The sequence below is a fragment of the Hemiscyllium ocellatum genome, chromosome 1 (assembly GCF_020745735.1).
Source record: "Hemiscyllium ocellatum isolate sHemOce1 chromosome 1, sHemOce1.pat.X.cur, whole genome shotgun sequence".
NCBI classification, from domain to species: Eukaryota; Metazoa; Chordata; class Chondrichthyes; order Orectolobiformes; family Hemiscylliidae; genus Hemiscyllium; species Hemiscyllium ocellatum.
The window spans coordinates 36,733,758-36,755,326 of record NC_083401.1 but is presented as its reverse complement, the minus strand read 5'-3'; the positions used below and the strand labels follow the sequence as shown (position 1 = coordinate 36,755,326).

The window sequence follows — 21,569 nt, the reverse complement described above, 5'->3', positions numbered from 1 at the left end:
TGATGACACAATGAATCAATTTGTTCAGCCACATTATGACATACCTCTGAGGCAGGTAGAACTTGAACCTGGACTTTCTGGCCCAGAGGGAGAGACACTACCAATGTACCCCACAAGACCTTATAGTTACACAAAGCTGCAGTTTAATGGTGGGATTTCAGAAATTTAATCCTTGTTTTGTGGAGGATTTGTTCCCATGATTCCATCGGATATTTGAGCCAATTTGATGTCATGTTTTTTGAGGTAAACACCTGTTAAGATCATCTGCTGTTCTCTATTGTTTTTGGAATCTAAAAATGGAGCAGGTCCCAATTCTCCACCATCATTTCCAAGTGCTCTTATTAGTTTGAAGATGAGTGTATGCACAGTCCGAAAGGATGGTCCAGATTTGGCTCCTTCTCTTTGTGAGGTTAGATAGAGATAGCAGTGGAAAGTCTTTAAATCGGTTCAGTCTTCTCAAAGTCAGACTGGGCAAATATAACTTTCTGGTAAGATGGCGATGCAGTTGGTAAGAGGATTGAGGGCACAGCTCTGTCCACTTCTCCTTTTGTTTCTTTTCTTTTTTCTCTTTTTTTTTGTCTCTTCTATTTTACTTATCTCTTGTTGAAGAGCTCATTGTGGTGATGGAATGGGTTGTGGTGAGTGAGCCCCAGCGAAAACTCATGGTGGCATTCCTGATGAAGAGTTTATGCTCAAAACATTGATTCTCCTGCTCCTTGGGTGCTGCCTGACCTGCTGTGCTTTTCCAGCACCACATGTTTTGACGGTGGTGGTGTCGGAAGTAGGTTTGGGCCCCCAGCAGCTTCTGCATCAACGAGGTGGTCCTAGTGCCGACTCACGGCTGCTGCAGGAGTCGGGTTTGGGTTTCTGGTAGCGTCTGCGGCGGCTTCCAGAGCGGAATCATGGAGAGGGCAGCAGAGGTGAAGGTGGGCACAGTACGAGACCTGATGGCATCGGTGAGGTGGACCCAAAGCAGACTCATGGTGGTGGCAAGGGTTGAATTTGGAAGGATGTATTACTTGGCGGCATCTGTGGCATCTGCATTGGCAAGGCCCAGCGAGGAATCATAGTGGCAGGGGGTTGGTGGAGGTGAGATGGCACCAAAGATTGGTGACTTTCATTCCATGGTGAAGGGCAATTGTGCCTGGCATCAGGCCCATGGTGGAACACTCAACAAGAAGCACTTTCTCTCTCTTTGCTTTTCTGACTTTAAATTCTCTGTTCTGATTCATTTTGCTGTGTTTTGAGATGGCACCAGAGAATGGCGACACTTTTCACTGTATTTTGTAACAATAAATAAATCAAATAAATAAAGTAGTCCCTCCTTATTGCTAACTCATTGTTCACTGACTGGAGAAGACCAGTACAAACTAGATGATGAGCGATAGGCCTTTGTAATGTTTGATTGAGTGGTACAAGAGGTTATACATTCACCCAAGAGGAAAACATCCATTTATGTTTCTCAACACCTTTATTATTTAAAACCCACATCCTCATGTCCGAATCCACTTCAATCAACCTACACAACCACCTCGCCCCAAAACCTCATGGCCTCGTTCCTTCCCTATCTGTATAACTTCCTCCAGAACCATAACCCTTTGAGAATGCCCCTTTCCTCTAACATTTGCCTCTTGTGTGCCTTTTGACTTTCCTCCCAACTTCAGCCATCTTGGCCATAATCTCTCGGCTTTCCACCTTAAACCTTTCCGCTTCCCTCTCCTTCGTGAAGACTCCCTTTAAAACCTTCCTCTATGACCCTCAAACCTCTGACCAACTCCTTCTTTTTGCTCCTGTGGAGCACTTGGGGAATGTTTTCCCATGTTAAAGGTGCTATGGAAATGCAAGTCACTGTCAAGACCCTTGAACGCTTGTGGCTAATTATATTTTCCCTTTGGGTATGTCAGTGCTGCCAAGTGGGACTGCCATGATTATCTGTTGCACTATGCATCAATCTGCCACTTACCTTCAGTACCACGACATATGGAGCTCCATCCGGGCCCTGTTTGCTGCCATTCACCTCCACGTGTTTTAGCCACTGGATATGTGGCTGTGCGTCACTGAAGACCTTGCAGTGGAATTCAACATCACTACCCACGACCACTGACTGGTTTGCAGGCAGTCCTGCCTGGAGAATAGGCCGATGTGGAGACCTTTCTGAAAGTAAAGGAAATGTCTCAGGTTAAAACAAAGTCATGAGCGCACTATTAATTTGGAATAGAACAATTATTATCCCGATTTGCCCAGAGGTCAACTCATATCCTTTAGCGATGGATATCCTTGGTCCTTACCTGATCTGGCCTACATGTGACTCCAGACTCAAAGTGATATAGTTGACTCGCAACTGCCCTCTGGGCAATTAGGTATAGGCAATAAATGTAGGCTTGTCTCAACATTACTCATATCCAATGAACAGATTTTTAAAAATTTCAGCATTTATGTTATGTTGCCAAGTGAGGTCATTGAGCCATAGGAAAGGGTGATGGAATCAAGGTCGAGTGAATAGAGGATTGGAGGAGGAAACTGAATTGACATTCTCTCCTCATTGTAAGGAAAGACTGCTGGCAGCTTTATCCTGGGTACAGAACTAGAAATGTCAATTGGCTCATTCGACCGTTCCTTGCCTGTCCTTTTTCTGCACTGTCAGCACAAGCCACAATCTTGAGGAAGACAAATGTTGACAGGTCAATTCCAGGAGAATTAAACTTTCAGGAACACTTTCTTCACTCAACAATATTTCACAATCATCCACTCCCTTCTCCACCAACAGCAGCAGCAGTGTGTTCTATCTACCAGATGCCCTACAGAAATTCACCAAAGATCCTCAGAGAGCACCTTCCAAACCCAATAACCACTTCCATCTGGAATGGCAAGGGCATCAGATACAAGTTCCCTCCAAGCCACTCACCATCCTGACTTGGAAATATATTGCCGTTTCTTCATTGTCGCTGGGTCAAAATCCTGGAATTCCCTCCCTCAGGCATTGTGGGTCATTTTACAGCACATGGGCTGCAGCAGTTGAAGAATGCAGCTCACCACCACCTTCTCAAGGGCAACTATGGACAGGAAATAAATGCCAGCGCAGCCAGTGATGCTCACATCCCTCAGGTGAGTATAAAATATTTAGCAAGCCACTGACGGAGCTGCTTTCAACTGCTACAACACTGAGTTCTACATGATCCAGTGGATAATTAATTCCTCTAAACTCCATTTCTGCTTCACTTTTATTTGTACATTTGTGTTGTCTCTTTTAATCTCCAAAACCACTCCTAGCTCAGCAGCGTTCTCTCTTCTTCCAGATCTGACTTTTCATTCTTCGCACTGTGCTCTTGGTCCCTTCCTGTTCTCTTGTCCTTGCCCTCCCTCTTCTTGTTAAAGGGCTCCAAAATACTTCATACGGGTATAAGTACAAGATATTGTTGCTGGTCCCAAAAGAGGTGAGCGTGGGGCTCTCAGTGACTAACAAGTCGCTGTCACACCATTAACCCAATAGCGAGAAGACAGGCAGTCTGACCTGGACCCCTTGCACAAATTGTCAACAAAATTCTCATCTTTACTCATGGTTGGTTGTCGGCTGGCAATAGTTGCTGGAAAAGTGGTACTGGACCTGTACACTTTCTTTTGCTCAAAAGAAGAGATGCTTGACATTGTTTATGAGTCTGTTGTTGAAGAGCGATGGGTGTTGAACAGTAAAGCAAGGGTACAAATATGATGTGACTCTAGTCGCGTGTTCTGAGTGGCTCAATTTTCAGGGCACCTTTTTTTAATGACCTTGTGCTGGGCCACTGTATGAAACAGAACAAAAGAGACAATATATAAGAGCAAGAGGGAAGTCTGCAGATTTGGCAAGGTGCTTAGTTGGATATCAACAGAAGCGAAAAAGATAAAACAAGATTTAAATTTAACACAGGCATGAGATAGCGTAACAAGTCAATGGGGTAAACCACATTGCTGTGAATACTTGCTGTCAATGTTCATTGGGAATTATCAACAAAGGTGATTTTGAATTAAAAATGCAATTATTTACGTCATTCCATGCATCTCACCAAGTGTGACAGGTAATTTAAATTATTTTTAATATGTTCTGGATGTGGGTTTGCTCACTGAGCTGGAAGGTTCGTTTTCAGACATTTTGTCACCATACTAGGAAACATCTTCAGTGAGCCTCGAAATGAAGCTCTGGTGGTGGAGCCCACTTTCTATTTATATATTTGAGTTTCCTTGGATTGGTGATATCATTTCCTGTGGTGACATCATTTCCCATTTAATATGTTCTATTTAATTCAACCTTTACAGTGTCTAATGTTACCACACAACCTTCTTCTCACTGTTAGCAGCATTATCATAGTTTTTAACCAACAGGAACAATACATGAGGGAGCTAGAGTGTTTTAGGATCAAATTCAGCTTCTCGTGTTAGTATGAGGCTCCTGCATGATCCACAATTCTGCCATATCATTTTTACAATGAAGACTGGCTATTTCTTTTTAAAGTTGATGTATTTTCAGAATGTTGGAATATTAGTCTTTTGTTCTTGTCTAGGAGATGTGGTAGTCATGAAGGAGTCACATGGATCATAAATTCTCTTCCCATTTTCCCAAAACTAATGAGAGGTTGAGTAAGCTTCATGTTATATGAAGCAGCTAAAACAACTAGACTTCCCCATGATCTCTGAATTGCTAGGAGGTTCATCACCACCTCCACAAGGCCAGTGAGGGATGCACCTTGGTCAGTGATGCTTAGAAATGGTCAGCAGGTTCTTGAGCACACCCCACTGTGGTTGTTCTAATGATGCTTAGGGATTTTTGGACAAAACAGCCAGAATAGCTCCCATGATTCTTTTCACTCTCTTGCCGCTCAGTGAATCACCAATACCCTCTGACACACCCTGCTATTCCTCATTCCCAAGTGAGGGCCTGAATATTTGAATCATTGATATGTAAATGCTACTGCAACCCATCCATTTTAAACAAGATTGCCACCAATGGTGAGGAAACCTTGGATGCGAGTCTTTGCAGCCTCACTATTGTCTCCTCTGAATCTGGTCTTACCTGTCCTCAGGATGTGTCTGAAAATCAACAGGGGCTGTCAGGCAGTGAGCTGGAGTAAGAACCTTGGATGGTTTTCCCTTCCTCAGCACAGCCCCAAGTCCTGATTGATATCAACTCATTTCGCAAAAGCCAAGTATTGAGTTCCAAGGCTCCATCTGACATTTTAGGTGGATGTGAAAGAACTCACAGCTCCACTTTAAAGATGAACAAAGGCATTCTCCCTAATGTCCTGATTGATATTTATCCCTGACCAACATTATTAGAACAGATTTTCTGGTCATTATCACATTGCAGTTTGTGGGAGCTTGCTGTGTAACAAGTGACTCTACCACTTCCAACAACGCAGCAGTGACTACACTTGCTGGGTATTTTGATGGCTGAAAAGGGCTTTTGGATATCCTGTGTTTGTGAAGATAGCATCTCAATGCAAGGCTTTCTTTCTTTGAAGACTGACAAGTAGGTGAAATGGTTGTGGTAATTACTTCTAGCTTTGACACTTCATAAAATATTTGAACTTCTACTGACAACAATGGAATATTTCATTGACAGAAGATCCTGATTTTCTTAAAGGTTTCAACAAAAGCTGAGAATTAGTTGTAAAAACAAGAACTGCCAGATGATGGAAACCAGATTCTAGATTAGAGTGGTGCTGGAAAAGCACAGCAGGTCAGGCAGCATCCGAGAAACAGGAAAATCGACGTTTCAGGTAAAAGCCCTTCATTATGAATAGAGGGCTTTTGCCCGAAACGTCGATTTTCCTGCTCCTCGGATGCTGCCTGAACTGCTGTGCTTTTTCAGCGCCACTCTAGTCTAGAATCTGATAATTAGTTGTGAAAATGCATGATTTAACTCTAAATAACCAACACGCCTTGCAACCCTTTTCTCTTTGGCTGGGTATTCTGTATGCAGTCAATGGGTTAACTTTGAGCTATCCGGCTTGTTTGACTGCACAATGACGTCTTACTAAAGGTGATCCTATTTGAATCCCTAATCAACACAAGTGGACGTAGATATGGATTCTTCAGCAATTTATTACCCATTCCCTGAAGAGTTTTACAATTGGATTTTCTACAATTACCTTTAAGTGTACTAGAAATCGTTGTTGCTACAGACAAAAGTAATTATTGTGAGTTTTTTTTACGCAATAACAATTACCATAATTTAAAGCTTCTACTTTCATCTTCAGTTCCAATCATTAAGTAGCCCTCCAGTTTGGAGGGTACTCTCCTTTCACAGATGTATAACTGCCTCACTGTTACTGTCTCACTTCATCCCATTTAATGTCCCATGGGGTAGTCCTGCATTAATACTCCCAGCTTCCCCAAGGTAATTAAGCTAGCCTCTATAATATTCCTCCATCTCAGTCATTCAGTAGCACTGCTCTGCTGCCTTCCACTACAACAACCCTCCCACCCATTCTCCCCACAATCCTGCAATCTTGTCTTCTCAGGACTTTCCTCTTCCTAGAATCTCCAACATTGCTTCTGTCTCAATATTCCTCCAGCCCCCATTTAAAACGATTGGCAGCTGGTGTGGCTTCTGTCCACTCACTGTCGATTCCTAGTGGCTACTGGCCTCCATGAAGAGGATAAGGTTGATTTGAGCTTCGGATTTCAATCCTTGCGGCCAATTCTGACTTTGTGGCAAGTGATAAATGGGTGACAATGATTAAGTCAGCTGGAAGATCTTGCTCAGAAGTCCAACCTGCATAACCTGCACCCTGTTAACGCGCCTCAACTGAGCTGCTGTAAAAAGGCTGTGCATCTCTGGTTTCAGAAATGGAAATGAAAGTTAAATTTCCCTTCCTCAGATTGCTGTAGCCAGCTCTCCGGGAAGGTTAGGTGTGCTCCAAATGACAGGGTTAGGCACAACTGTGATGGTGACACTGGCAAGATCACTACTGAGGTTTAATCACCTTGCAGAGATATCACAGGCCGCTCATGGGAAGAGACAGCATTAGCCAATGACAGAATTAATGCCTCAGGAAAGAAAGAATGAAATAAGAACCTTGTGTTTATATAACACTTTATTACATCCTCACAGGATCCCCAAAGCACTTTACAAGCAACAGATTCCTTTCAGACACAATGATTTAGGCAAGAGTTGCAGCCAATTTGTGCACTGTAAGATCCCATAAGCAGGATTGGAATGAACGACTAGCTGATCTGTCTTGGGGTGGCTGTGATGGGGAAGAGTTCCCTTCCTCTCTCTATGACAGTGACACGTATGATGAGTCTTGCTGCCTGAAACAGCAGATGCTACCTCATGTGGGAAACATCACTTCTTTGAAATACAGTGACTGCTTCATTGCTGTTTGGGAGTGTCAACCCAGATAACCTTCTAGGATTGGAATTTTAACGCTTGACTGTGACCAGACTTAGTACGCAATATTACAATTGTGATTCAACCTACCACCCAGTCAATCTGAAAAGAGCCATCTTACCGAGTACATCCAGCTGGTAGGTGTGGCTAATGCTGCCATATTTGTTCTCGACGACGCATGTGTAATTGCCTCGGTCTGAGGGAACAACACTCTCCATGACCAGACTCCACTGCTGGTGTCGTAACTAGAGAAAGGAAACAGATAGAGAATGGTCACTGGTTTTCTCCAGAGCCCTGAGTTCCTGTTGGTTTCTGAATATGAGAGTCGAATGCTCCTCTCTAATAGAAACAGAGCTAACTCCTGACCATACTTGCAAGGCACAAACATACTGGCAGGGTCCCCATAATGATACCTCATTCCTCTATCCCAACCCTGTGATAGACTCTCCCCCCACCATCCCTCACCATAATAAACCCATCCCCGCCCTATCACCATGGTACCCCAACCTTGCCACCATGATACACATTCTGCCCCACCCCTACAAACACTTACACCCCCTCCTCAATCCACCAGCACAACAACCCCTCCCTCCCATCCCCATCATGTGCACCTGCAACCATGTCTCTCCAGAAGTTCTGAAGAAGAGTATTAGACTTGAAACACTAATTCTATTTCTCTCTCTACTAATATAGCCAAGCCTGTCGAGTTTCTCCAGCATTGTCTAGGTTCCTGTGACTAATCGTTGCCCACTGATTGCCCCCATTCATGTCCACCCACCCTTAGGGCTGCTGCCTGTGAGATTTCCATATCTTGCAGAGGCAAACCCTTGAAGTTCAAGAATTTTCTGAGGCACTAAAGAGTTGATGGTGGCCCCATACCTAGGCTTCAAGAAAAAGCCTCCTAAGATCTAGGAACAGAATTAAGTCATTTGGCCCATTCAGTCTGCTACACTATTCGATGATGGCTGATATGTTTCTTAACCCCATTTTCCTGCTTTCTCTCCATAACCCTTGATTGCTTCACTAACCTATCTATCTCCATCTTATATACACTCAATGACTTGGCCTCCATGTCCTGTGCAACGAGTTCCACAGATTCACTACCCTCTGGCTGAAGGAATTCCTCGTCATCTCAGTTCTGAAGGGTCGCCCCTTCACTCTGAGGATGTTCGCTCAGATCTTAGTATCTTCGACTAGTGGAAACATCTTCTTCAAGCCCACTCGATGCAGGCCTCTCAGTATTCTATAAGTTTCAATCAAATCCACCCCTCAGCTTTCTAAATTCCATCGAGTACAAACCCAGATTCCTCAATTGCTCCTCACGTGAGAAGCCTTTCAATCTCAGGGTCACTCTTATAAACCTTCCTTGACCCACTCTAGCACCAGCACATGCTTCCTTAGATACAGGACCCAAAACTGCTCAAAATATTCCAAATGGACCCTGACAAGAACCTTGCACAACCTTAGCAGTACATCCGTGCTCTTGTATTCCAGCCCTCTTGAAATTAATGCTAACATTTCAGTTGCATTCCTAGCTGCCAACTGAAATTACATGTGAACAATAAGAGAATCCTGAACTAGGATTCCCAAGTCCCTTTATGCTTCATTTTTCTGAAGCCTTTCCCCATTTAGAACATAATCTCTGCTATTATTCTTCCTACCAAAATGCATAATCTTAAACTTTCCTACACTGTATCCCACCTGCCACTTCTATGCCCACTCTCCTAGCCTGTCCAAATCCTTCTGCAGCCTCACTGCTTCCTCAACCACCTGCACCTCACGTTATTTTTGTGTCATCTGGAAACTTAGTAACAATGCCCTTTACATCCAGATCCTTAATGTACATCGATTGATTGTCTTCTGACTGCCTCTGTCTGAGTACATACAATGGCTACAGCTTCCATACAATCCCTTCCTCAGAGCAATGGGGACTTTGATGGTGCTAAAACCTGGAGATGTTTTCCTCCTTATGCAACAGTTCCCACTGAAACCTTTGAAGTTTAATAAGAAGCTGTCATGTCTCAGGGCACGTTTGGTTGTGACATTTTACACATGAAAAATAAAATATTGTTCAAGACTGTCAAAACTCTGTTTCTTTACTTGGCAAAGGATGTGTGTGAACCCCTTATCATGGAAAAAATTTGAATTAAAAATGCCTAATAGATTCAGGGGCACTGTGCTCAACTGGCAACCCCCTAACTGCTGTCAGCAGCCCTCAAGTTATTCTGCTGAGCTTCAGAAAAGAGTCATATCGGACTCTAAACGCTACTTAGTTTTACTCTCTCCAGAGGTACTGCCAGGACCTGCTGAGTTTCTCCAGCATTGTCTGTGTCTGCCCCGTTTATTATTCTTCCTCGTCTTGTTCTTCTTCAAAGCCACGATTCCCACTGCTGAACAGAAGTGGAAAGAAGCCGTCTCTGTGCCCTCAGCTTTAACTGGAGGTCCGACTGCAGTTCACGTGGTCAGGGCAAATACATTAAACAGTGTCACTGACTGAGGGAGTACACACTGTCTCAGGAAGGCAATGAACAGTTCACAGTTCCAACTGAATGCTGGCGAGGTGAGTGCAGCTTGGTGACCATTTCAGCTGATTCGAAGGTTTGTTGTCACGTACACTGACTGCATGAGGTGTTGGGAGGAATGGTGATGGGAGTTTAGTCTTTCTGGAGAGGTGACAGTGGCAAATGTCTCTACCCGTGCTCAGTAAATACCGCTGACAGCACAGACATAAGTCCATAGGACTTGCTCTGGTATGGTTTTATTTCATTACCAGTCTGGGAACCACACTCCTGTTTGCAATCCAGTGGAAAGGGGCATATGGGCGTGGATAGAACCAGGTTCGGCTGTGAATACCGATAGCCCAGTGCAAAGGGTCTAGCTTCGAACATGAGCACTGTCCGTTTGGGGAAGGAAATCAGTAAGCTGTCAACACTTAAAGACGTGCACCACAGCAAACTGTCAGCCGCTTCAGGAGAGCCCTGTTAGAGATTAAGGTTAACACCTTTGTGCTGCTGTTTAGAAAGAGAAGAGAGTAAAGAGCAGGAACACATTTGGACACATTTGTTACAGCTCGCAGCACAATTGCTGGCTTTCTTGGTTGGTAAAGGATTAAAACAAGCCTTTTATTCATGCGGTTAAGCATGCAGTGTCACATGGGCTTTAGAAGGATTATAAAACATTGCAGATTCCTGAAAGGATTTGAAAGCTGCTTTAAAGTGGAATTTTAAACTGAAAACCAATCTGACATTTTAGTTTATGTGCAATGCTATGGTAAAGACAGCAGGTTTAGATAATTTTAACAAGACCAAAGAGTATTTGATGTTAGAGTACATGGTAATTTACTTTCTTTACTAAGTTAAGAGCTAAAACTGAAAGGGGGATTCTTTTCTTTATGGCTGTTGTTTTTTTGCTATTTTTGTTTCTGTTCTTTAAGGGTTGTGAGTATTGTCAAGTTTCTAGAAGTTGGTCACTTTTGAATAAAGGTAGTGAGTGGGTTCCAGGTGGGATTCCCCTCACATGGAATGTGTTCTTCCTACCCTAGACCCTTCACCACACAACCCCCACCCTTATCCCAACCCATGTTCTGTCAGAGAAAGGAAAATGTCATTAGTGAGCACTCTCCCCAGCCTAACGTGGCCAATTCCCTCCAGGCCAGCTGAAGAAGAGCTCGCCTTTTAACGTTTGGATTGGATCAGTTGCAGTTGGGATGAAGGATATGTTCACATCTTAAAGCTCACTCCACACAATCTACAAATCAACAATGGAAGCAGGGCTTTTCTGTTTCTTTTTGATGACAGTGTTAAAGTATGAAACAGGATTTTTAATTATGGAACGGGACTGAAGGCGCACAACATTCCACACTGAATTAGCTGCAGAGAGTAAATGGGATTCTGTAAACTATATGTACATTTGTTTCACTTGGACAAGGTCAGCTCAATCCCAACTGCTGCTGTTTCAGTTTTATCTTATGGTTCATCTACTGCAGCAGGACCACATGCAGCACAGGAAGGCCCTTTGGCCCATCGGATCTGATATAGCTATCACTAGAAGTGCGCTAATCCCAATTTCCTGCACTTGTCCCCGATCTCTGAATGTTATGATATTTGAAGTACTCATCCGATTTTTTTTTTTAAAGGTTGTAAGGTTTCCAGCCTCCACTACCCTCCCAGACAGTGCATTCCAGATTCCCATTCCCCTTTGTTTTTTTTTCCCAAATCGCCTCTGACTCTCCTGCCTCTTACCCTGAAACTATGCCCTCTCGTGATTGACCCCTCGACCAAGGGGAACAGCTGGTTTCTAACCACCCTGTTGATACCCTTCATATTCTTACACCCCTCAATCGTGTCCCCCCTCAGTCTTCTCTGCTCCAGAGGAAGCTATCTAGTCTCTGTTTGTAGCTCAATTGGTCCATCCCAAACAACATCCTGGTAAACCTCTTCTATACCCTCTCTAGTGCCATCACATTCTTCCTGTAGTGAGGCAACCAAGTAAAGACTGAAGCTCTGACAGACTGTTCACTCAGTGCACGGTGTCCCTTCTACACCCAGTGTTAGAAAATTAAATTCCATTACAATGGGTGTAACCTAATCACTGTCAAACACTGAGTGGAGTCACTCACCCTGTGTGAGACAATCATGAGGGAGGCGAAGGGGCCCTGCCACTTGTTGAAAGCTGACATGATGAGTGTGTTCAGGGGTAATGACTCACCTTAATGCCCCCGATGCGGTGTTCGCCCTTGAATTCTTTGCCGTTCTTCAGCCAGTGGATGGTGGGAGTGGGATTTCCTGCAGCAGGGCACCGGAAGCGAACGGTGTTAGCCGCTGGCACTGCATGAAGTCTTTTCTCCATCCTGTCTGGCCGGGCCCAGTACGGAGCTCCTGAAAGCACCAACAGATAAGAAAGATGATGATGGGTCATATTGATGGCTGACACAAAGCCCAGTTACTTAACCTGCATGGATTGAATCACAAAGCAAGTGATGTAGAAGGAATTCTCCAGCAGCCCTTGCTCCCCAGACTCTCTTTCTTGACGTCTGCACTGTGGAGGCCGATGCTGCCTGCACTAAGACACACTCGTCTATCATTCCCACAATGGCAGATTGCCATGACAACCATCCCCCTCCATTGGTCCATTGACTCTGGTTCCCCTGACTCTCGACCAATAGTGACAGGATCTTCAGTTCTCTGAGCTCATTCTTCCAGAAGATTTTAGAAATATCTTTGCCTTCTCCCCGGGAACCCTCACAACCCTATATGTTTTGATTAGATTAGATTAGATCCCCTAAAGTATGGAAACAGGTCCCTCGGCTCAACAAGTCTACACCGACCCTCCGAAGGGTAACCCACCCAGAGCCATTCCCCTACCCTATATTTACCCTTGACTAATGCACCTATCACTATGGGCAATTTAGCACGGCCAATTCATCTGTCCTGCACATCTTTGGATTGTGGGAGGAAACCGGAACACCCGGAGGAAACCTACGCAGACATGGGGAGAAGGTGCAAACTCCACACAGATAGTCGCCCGATGTTCTGTTATTCCCATACTGGATTCTCCTATGTGAAGCAGCATGAGGCATCCTGTACTCTGAAATACTCTACTTTCAAAGTGAAAGTTACCAACATGATGCCGTGTTACCACCTTGACAACAGCGTAGAGGAATGTAGAGAAATGATCCAAGAGAGGAGTGCTTCCATTTAAAGGCACTGTCAATATCTACCAATTCATGCTTTTGTGCTTTGTTATTCAAACATGGAATATTTATTACCCAGTGGGCAGTCAACACATTGCTTCAGGTCTGGAGTCATGTGGAGGACTTTCTCGAGAAGTTGTGTTTTTACATTAACCATCAGCATTCACATAGCTTCCATTTGTCTAGCTTTTACTCCACATTTTACTGAATTCATCTGCAAGTTAGGATCTGAATCCACGTCCCCGGAGGATTCAGGGAACAGGAGTGTCTTGTTGCAACTGAAGGAGACCTTGGTGAGACCATACTTGGATTACTGTGTGTATTCTCTATTCTCCCAAATGGAGTGCAACAAAGGTTTACCAGACTGATTCCAGGGATGGTAGGACTGATGTACAAAGAGAGACTAGATTGGCAAAGATTATATTCACTGGAGTTTAGAAGAATGAGAGGGTTTTCATAAAAACATTTAAAATTCTAACAGGACTAGACACGGTAAACACAGGAAGGATGTTCTTGATGACCATGGAGTCCAGACAAGGTCGAAAGATATGGGGTAGATCATTTAGGACTGGGATGAAGAGAAATTTCTTCACCCAGAGAGTGGTGTGCCTCTGTGGAATTCTCTGCCAGAGGTTGAGGCCAATAGGTTGAATATTTTCAAGAAGGTGTTAAATATAGTTCTTAGAACTAAGGGATCAAAGGGTATGAGAAGAAAGAGGGAACAAGGATCAGTAATAGATGATCATATGGAATGGTGGAGCAGGTTCGAAGGGCTGAATGGCCTTCTTCTGATCCTATTTGCTATGTTGCTATGCATTGATGCTTAAAAGAATGTTTCACGCATCAAATCCGCGGTTCGATCACACTTCGAGAGCTCGGCCATCGGATAGGAATCTTAAAAGAAGGCACCACAATTTTGCAAGTTTTCAAGATTCTGACAACTCCGACGTGAACTAACTTTAAGGGAGGTTTGCCAAATTCTTATCCCTTATCAAAGATCAAACCAGCCTAACTTGCAGCAGGCAAATTACTGCACTGGGACCTGAAACATTAAAGAATGGTTCTCGGAAAAAGGTCGGAGCCAAATGATTGTTGTTGGTGTCTGGAGTGAGCAATTACAATGGGGAAAGAAAACGATTGCAGCACAATAGCTCTGAACTGCACAGCTCTGGTCTTCTGACCACAGGCCAGCGAAAGAATGGGTTTCAAAACATTTTTGAAAGGCCAAACACATTTGTAATTCAAAAAGAAACTGAAGAGAATCATAGATAACTGACATGATATTTCTGTTATCAAACAGTCTCTTGTGTGGCTAACCCTTCTAACACCCATGGCGATCTCAACTTGCTCTACCTCTCCAACAGGAAGCCGGTGTTTATTGGCTGGCATAGACATGGTGGGCTAAAGGACCTGTTTCTCTGTTAAAACACTGCAACTCTGATACCTTCAGGAGGTGACGGAGAGAAAACAAGAGGGAAGAATATGGCCCCATTTGCTAACTGTAGACTCAGTTGACAATAAAGTTTGTCAGTATTGCTTCAGGGTATACTTTGCTCACGGAAAGGAAATTTCCTGTCTGTATTCTGAGCTAACTCCAGAACTAGGAAAGCACATCAAACAGACAGGTCCTTTAGTGTTAGGCCCTGTCAGTTGCCCAGACCAAACAGGCCTCAACAATCACTGAAGGAACTGTTTCCACTGCTTATATCCGGATTACAACTGAGTACCTGTTTGCTGGTAACACAGAACTTCTCTGTGATCTCTTTAACATGGGCTAAAGCCACTATAATCATAGAATCCCTACAGGGCAGAAAGAAGCCATTCCACCCATTGAGTCTGCACCAACCATCCCAACCCCCTACCCTATGCCTGTAATCCTGCATTTCCCATGGCTAATCTACCTAGCCTGCACATCCCTGGACACTATGGGCAATTTAGCATGGGCAATCCACCTAGCTTGCACATCTTTGGATTGTGGGAGGAAAACAGACCACCCAGAGGAAATCCACACAGACACAGGACGAATATGCAAACTCCACACAGACAAGACTGAAATTGAACCTGGGTCCCTTGTGCTGTGAGGCAGCAGTGCTAACCACTGAGCTACCATACCACCCCTTTTAGTTTCATTGACCATTCACAAAATACACCATGGCTTTGTAGACAATTTGCAAACAATTGGATCGATCAAGAGAGGAAAACTGAAAGAAATAATGTAGCTAATGTAGGTCTTCGTCCACTAGTTGCCTGAGATTCTTCTCTCCCAGTATATAGACACTGCTTCTGAGTCACTCTGGCCTACGTTGTGGTGGTGTGGTCGTTCTGAATATTGTCGCTGCTTGTTCCTATATCTCTATTAGCTGCTGGTATGTGAAGGGTTGTTAGGTGGTTGGGGGTGTTTTTAGTGGGGGTGGTTGGGGGAAGGTGAAGATTCCTGTCTCACAGCCTGAGCAACACTTCACACATTGTGTTCTTGTCATATAATGCTGGCCTCCATCATTTCTCACTTGGCATGGCACAGAAATGTTAAACTAATTTACTTTCCCAGCAGCGAGAGCTTAATCAAAGCTCGCTGCTACAGGCCAAGACTGGGTCACAGCAGCAGTTCTCACCGTTAACCTTCACAAGAGAGTCGAACCAATAATGCAGGCCATTTATTTTCCTCTGGCACTTGGTAGATATTGGCTGACAGATTTGCAGTGAGGGAGATGTTTCTTCACAGACAGATATGGCCAAGAACATTGTCTTCCTGACCTCAAGACTGACAAGAGAACTCACTGACTGCCAACACAAAGTGATTTAATTTCACTGAACAAAACTATTTATGAGACTGTGGGGAACAAGGTTATGGGCTGTGGGAAAAGACTACATCAGTCCTGAATTGGAGGTGTGCGCATGTTTAATCGAGTACTTACTGTAAAGAATATTTGCATGCATTGTAGAGAGTCTAAGGATAAAACATGGCAAGCTGTCTAAAATAACCTGTCGAGCCAATGATTATGACTCGAGCTCCACAACTCAGTTGCCACTTCAAACTTCTGTCTAGATTAGAGGTGTGCTGGAAAAGCACAGCAGGTCAGGCAACATCCGAGGAGCAGGAAAATTGATGTTTCAGGCAAAAGCCCTTCCAAACTTCTGAATAACAGACCCCCAGCTAAAAGGTTATTGAGGCTAGGTGAGAAAATGGATTGGCATTTGTAATCAAATCAGCCATGATATAACTGAATGTGGCACAGCAGATACACGGGGGTCGAAATGGCCTACTCCCATTCCTGGTTCATACATTGCTGCTACAATCTCATTTCACTCGTTCCACGTACGTTTTCCAATAATTCGAGTCAAATGTTTGTGTTTGTTGTGATGTGGAAGGAGGGCTGCAGCACTTTGGGACACCTGCACTTGCGGGATAAACATTTACAAAAGTCAAAAGTTTCTCAAAATAAATTGGGCTAACCTAGGTTGCGAAAGCCCAGATTTGTGAAAACGGTGTCTGACTCAACTCAAGGCAGTTTTAATTTTTAAAAAATAAACTTAATGGTTACTTGCTGTGGGCTAGCTAGCATTTTATACAGTTCCAGGATGACATCTTGATATTGTCGTTCGATAAAGAAAAGCATCTCAGACACTTTCTTTACCATCTTAGCTATCTGTCCTGCCACCTTCAAGGATCTATGGACGTACTCGAAGGTCTGTCACTTCCTCTGCACCTTTTAATATTCTCCCAGTTATGGCGTATTCTGTTGCTTTTGCTTGCTCTCATTCACAAGCCTCAGGATTGAAGTTCATTTGTGAATTCTCTGCCCACTTAACAACTATACTCTTCTTTCACAGCTATCCTCTTCTCAATTAAGTACATGGCCAATTATTGTATCAAGTGAAAATTTCCCTCCTACAAGCTCTGTGATTCCCTACTTAAATCTCTCTCTCTCTCTCTCTTTGCTTTAAGAGCCTCCTTATACCCTATCTGTTTGACAAAGTGTTTGCTCATTTGCCCTATTATCTCCTTTATAAGCTCAGTGTCACATTGTGTTTGATAACACTCCTGTAAAGCACTTTGTGGCATTTTACCCTGTTAAATACAGGTGGGGAGGGGGTGTTCAGTTAGCTCAGGCAGCTGGACAGCTGGTGTACAACACAGAATGACACCAACAGAGCGGGTTCCTACCCCGGCAGATGTTACTGTGAATGTTTTGTCTTCCGAATCTCATCCCTCACCTGAGATGTGCTGACCCCCAGGTTAAACCACCACCAGTCATCCCTCTCTCTAATGAGGAAGCAGCACTATGGTGACTTCATCCTTAAATGAAGACAAGTTGTAGTTGCAGTAAAGTGTCAACAGTCTCAACTCTGAATGAATTCCTGTCATCCTGGATCCCTACAGAGAAGCCATTACTGACATGGAGAGAGAGAGAGAGAGAGAGAGAGAGAGAGAGAGACTTTGCTCTTGCACTGTAAATCCATGCTTCCTTCCTGTAAAAACGTCCCATGTCATCAGATTCCTCAGCCCTGATTCCTCCAGGGTTCCCTTAACAATAAGGTTTCTAGCTATTCGCAAAAGGCCAGTCCACAAGGAAGACTTCCTAATTGCTCTAATTCCCACCATTTTGTTCCCAGAAACCCTAAAATAATTGCCTCATCATGCTTCAGAATATTGACTATCCTTCACATGTTCAAACGTAGATACTTGAGCACTAGTGCAATTATCAAACTCCAGGGACCTCAGAGAGCAACGCAACACATTGGCTTAAAATTAGAAACAAGAGCCAAGGTTCACTCAAAGTCTCATGATACCAGGTTATAGTCCAACAGCTTTTTTTAAAATCACAAGCTTCCAGAGTGCTGTTCCTCCTTCAGGTGAAGTCACTGCTGGCCTATAAACTGGTGTCATGAGACATCTGACTTTGTCCACCCCAGACCAACACCAGCATCTCCATATCATGGTTAATTCAATCGATGAGCTGTAAGAGCTACCTAGAAATAAGAGCAACTATTCTGGGTTATATTACCAGGTCTTGCATCTTCCTGTGTGATGGATTTTTTTTTGATGTCTAGTATTTCTACGCTACCATAAGTTAACTGAATTCCAATTTGCTGTTGTTAACAGACATGGTGATTTTGCTCGTAGGATAACAGAACATAGAGTGATTACAAACAAAAATCAGTGTGTTTATAAAGCAATGTATGTAGCCTGCGTGCTGCAAACTGAGTTGAAATCCTTTTTGAAATAATTTGCCAGAGAATAATGGCAGCAGATTCCACACATTCCTTTCCAGAACTTTCCACATGGAGGTCCACTGCCAAGTTGCCTTCAGAAATAATACAGTGCCATGCCTTCGTGACTCCTGACTGCTAAACCCTAACAATGTACTTACCTCACTCTTCAGAATCAAAGAGTGAAATGGACCAAACACCAAACTTGGAGGGCTGGGAGCTGAAAAGCAATGCAGGCTTTGAGCGCTGCGGGATACTACCTGGAGCTTCCGAGGCAGTGGGCATACAGCTGGGGCCAATATTTGGAGTCGGGGTTGACTCTGGCAAGTTAATTATTATTCTCGAGTCACAGGGGACTTGCAACCTTCTTCAGATTTTCTTTACACTTTGTATTCTTCATCTGCTTCACATCTCTTAGAGGAAGATGAACTTTTAAACTACATATGTGAACTGGAATGAATAGTATGTTTTATAATTTCAGTAGATCCCAAAGTGCCTTATAGTCTTAATGTAGTACTTTTCTCTCGTGAAGTCAGTTGTAATGTAGGAAATTAGGCAAGCAATTTGAGCATCAAACTCTCACAAACAGCAAGACAAAGCGGACCAACGAAACTATTCTTCCATGAGGTCGGCCAAAGTATAAATACTGGTCCAAGAGGTAAGAACCTCTGAAATTCCCCTCTTCTTTTTCAAGTCAGGTCATGGGATCATTTACACTGATGTGAACAGCCAAACACGGCTTTGTTTAATATCTTACCAAGAGATGCCACCTATGAAATTCAGCAATACCTGGACTTGCAGGTCAGTTTAACCATGGAATCCCTACAGTGTGGGAAGCAGCTCATTGGGCCCATGGAGTCCACACCAACTCTCCAAAGAGCATTCCACCCAGATAAACGTATCCCTGTAATCCTGCATTTTCTATGGTTAATCCAACTAGCTTGTATATCCCTGCACTCTACAGGCAATTTAGCATCCACCTAACTTACACATCTTTGGACTGTGGGAGGAAACCCACGCAGACAAAGGGAGAATGTGCAAACTCCACACAGTCACCCAAGGCAGGGATCAAACCTGGGTCACTGGCACTGTGAGGCAGCAGTGCTAACCATTTGACCATCGTGCCTCTCCATTTATAGGCCTGAGCCTCTGGATTGGCAGGATGACCTCTAACACTCTGAATATGGAGGGACAGCTGCTACGAATGAGGCAAAGCTTATACTCAATTAAGCCTTTATTTGAAACCAAAGTAAGACTATAGTTCAACACAAAGGGTCAAGACTCAATTACTTCAAAACAATCCCAATATGAAACATTGTGGTGTGTGAGCGAAGGGAGGTTTTCTTTGATAATACTGTAATAGATCCTCTCTAGTATATTTATCTGTGAGAGAAGAAAGATTGTCCCTATGCCATTTCCAGTTAAGTCATTCTCCAGTCGTTCAACTGGACAAAAAACATAGGAAATCTCCTTGCAATGCCCACAAGCTTACTACATGTGGGAACCCAAGGAATTCAATGCCTGAAAATTTCTTGCAGAATCATTTGCCATGTGGGAAATTTTCAGACTGTCTCATTAATGTGTGCTTGTTATTCATTTCAATCCGAAGGTGACGGTCATGGTCTGTAGGAGCCACTAGCGATGCAATTTTACATCTGAGGTAGTAGCGTATCAAAGTGTCCTAATGAGACACTGAAGAACAATGTTCTGTAGCACCCCCCCTGCTTTGCCCTGAACATAACCAGTTAAAATAACACAGTTGATGGTTAGATATTCAATTTGATTAACAGGACTGGGACCTCATTTAACAAATTGGTGCTTACCACAAGTTGTGCAGTAGACAGAATCCGCGCTAATTATGCAATTTGCTCAGCTGATGTCTGTGGGTGCCCAGCCAGATTTAATTAGAGATCAAATTGCCTCCCAACACATAAAGGCACATTGCTGAAAGTCCAGGGGGAGCTCGTGTAAACAGAGATATTTACCAAAAGTATAGCATTGTTTTTACTTGACTTAAATGTGATTGCCAGAAAAACATAATTATCCTTCAGTTGAAGGAAAATATTCGGCTTTTACCAGAGTTCCATTATCACTGACCCCGAGAGCACATTCTCCTATTGATGAATGAGTGCAAGCACAGATAGGGAAGGAGCAAGGGAACACCAGCTGAAGGTTAACCTGTTCCTTTGCCTAAGCAGGAGAAGATCACGAGCAGATACTGAGCATGTGATGGTAGTCAATGTCAGCATTCCTGTGAAGGCACCAGAGCAAGGGCTTTCGAGGGGTGTTCCATCAATCACTCTTATTACAATGGTGGATATTGTAGTGTGGCTAAAGGCAGTGCCATGGAAGTGTAAGTTGGTATGGGAGTGGACACATGATATAAATGCTCTGACAGGTACCCAATTACTCCCTGCGTCTTACCCAAACTGTTAACAAAACCACTTGTTTCTACTCCTGAAACTTGACTAATCTATGCAGTGCTGCTGAGTCTTGAGTCCATATCTTCATTGTCTCAAGTCTTAGCTTATTACCCATGTTCTTCGTTAGCCTCCTGACTGCATAAAGTAGAACATAGTTGGAATTCCTCGATTATGTTCACTCCTATCCGGACTGTCCTTGCCAAACTACATAAGCTCTCATGCTCCAGAAACTCGAATCATCATCCCTGTCAATGCTGTGAACATAAGATCTCGGAACAGGTGTTGGCAATTCAGCCCCTTCAGCCTGCTCTGCCATTTAACACAATCATGGCTGATTTCACTTCAGCCTCAACTCCACATTCCTGCTTTTCTCCATTGATTTTCTCCAGCTGAATATCCCCATTATCCAGTATCCTCCCTCCACTTGTCTGACACAAGGTTCGACCATCAACTCTGTTGTCCTCTGGAAATCCCTGTCCACAGCTTTGTTTTGCTACCTCCCACCCACCCTTCGATTTTAAAGAACCCTACTTTGTTCCTGTTCCCACACTTCTTGATGCACTTACCTCTATCGTTTCCTAGACTGAACTGCATTTCCATAGCATCCCTCACAACCAAAGGACTGCTTTGGAAAAGCAACCACTGCTGCTATGTTGAGAAATCAGGCAGAGATCCGGGTTCAATTCCCGCCTCAGGCGATTCACTGTGTGGAGTTTGCACGTTCTCCCCGTGTCTGCGTGGGTTTCCTCCGGGTGCTCCGGTTTCCTCCCTCAGTCCAAAGATGTGCGGGTCAGGTGAATTGGCCATGCTAAATTGCCCGTAGTGTTAGGTAAGGGGTAAATGTAGGGGTATGGGTGGGTTGCGCTTCGGCGGG

The 21,569-nt window shown here is 43.8% G+C and overlaps 1 protein-coding gene across 4 annotated transcripts in view; it reads right to left on the bottom strand.

Annotated features, from left to right (window-relative positions):
• LOC132828619 (fibroblast growth factor receptor 3-like) overlaps positions 1-21,569 on the bottom strand; it is a 139,280-nt gene that overhangs the window by 31,445 nt on the left and 86,266 nt on the right. For all 4 annotated transcript variants that reach the window (XM_060845706.1, XM_060845786.1, XM_060845865.1 and 1 more), the window contains exons 5-7: positions 12,077-12,246; positions 7,491-7,614; positions 1,964-2,154 (exon numbers count right to left, since the gene is read on the bottom strand). In XM_060845706.1, the coding sequence (XP_060701689.1) occupies positions 1,964-2,154; positions 7,491-7,614; positions 12,077-12,246 (485 nt within the window). The remainder of the gene's footprint in view (positions 1-1,963; positions 2,155-7,490; positions 7,615-12,076; positions 12,247-21,569) is intronic.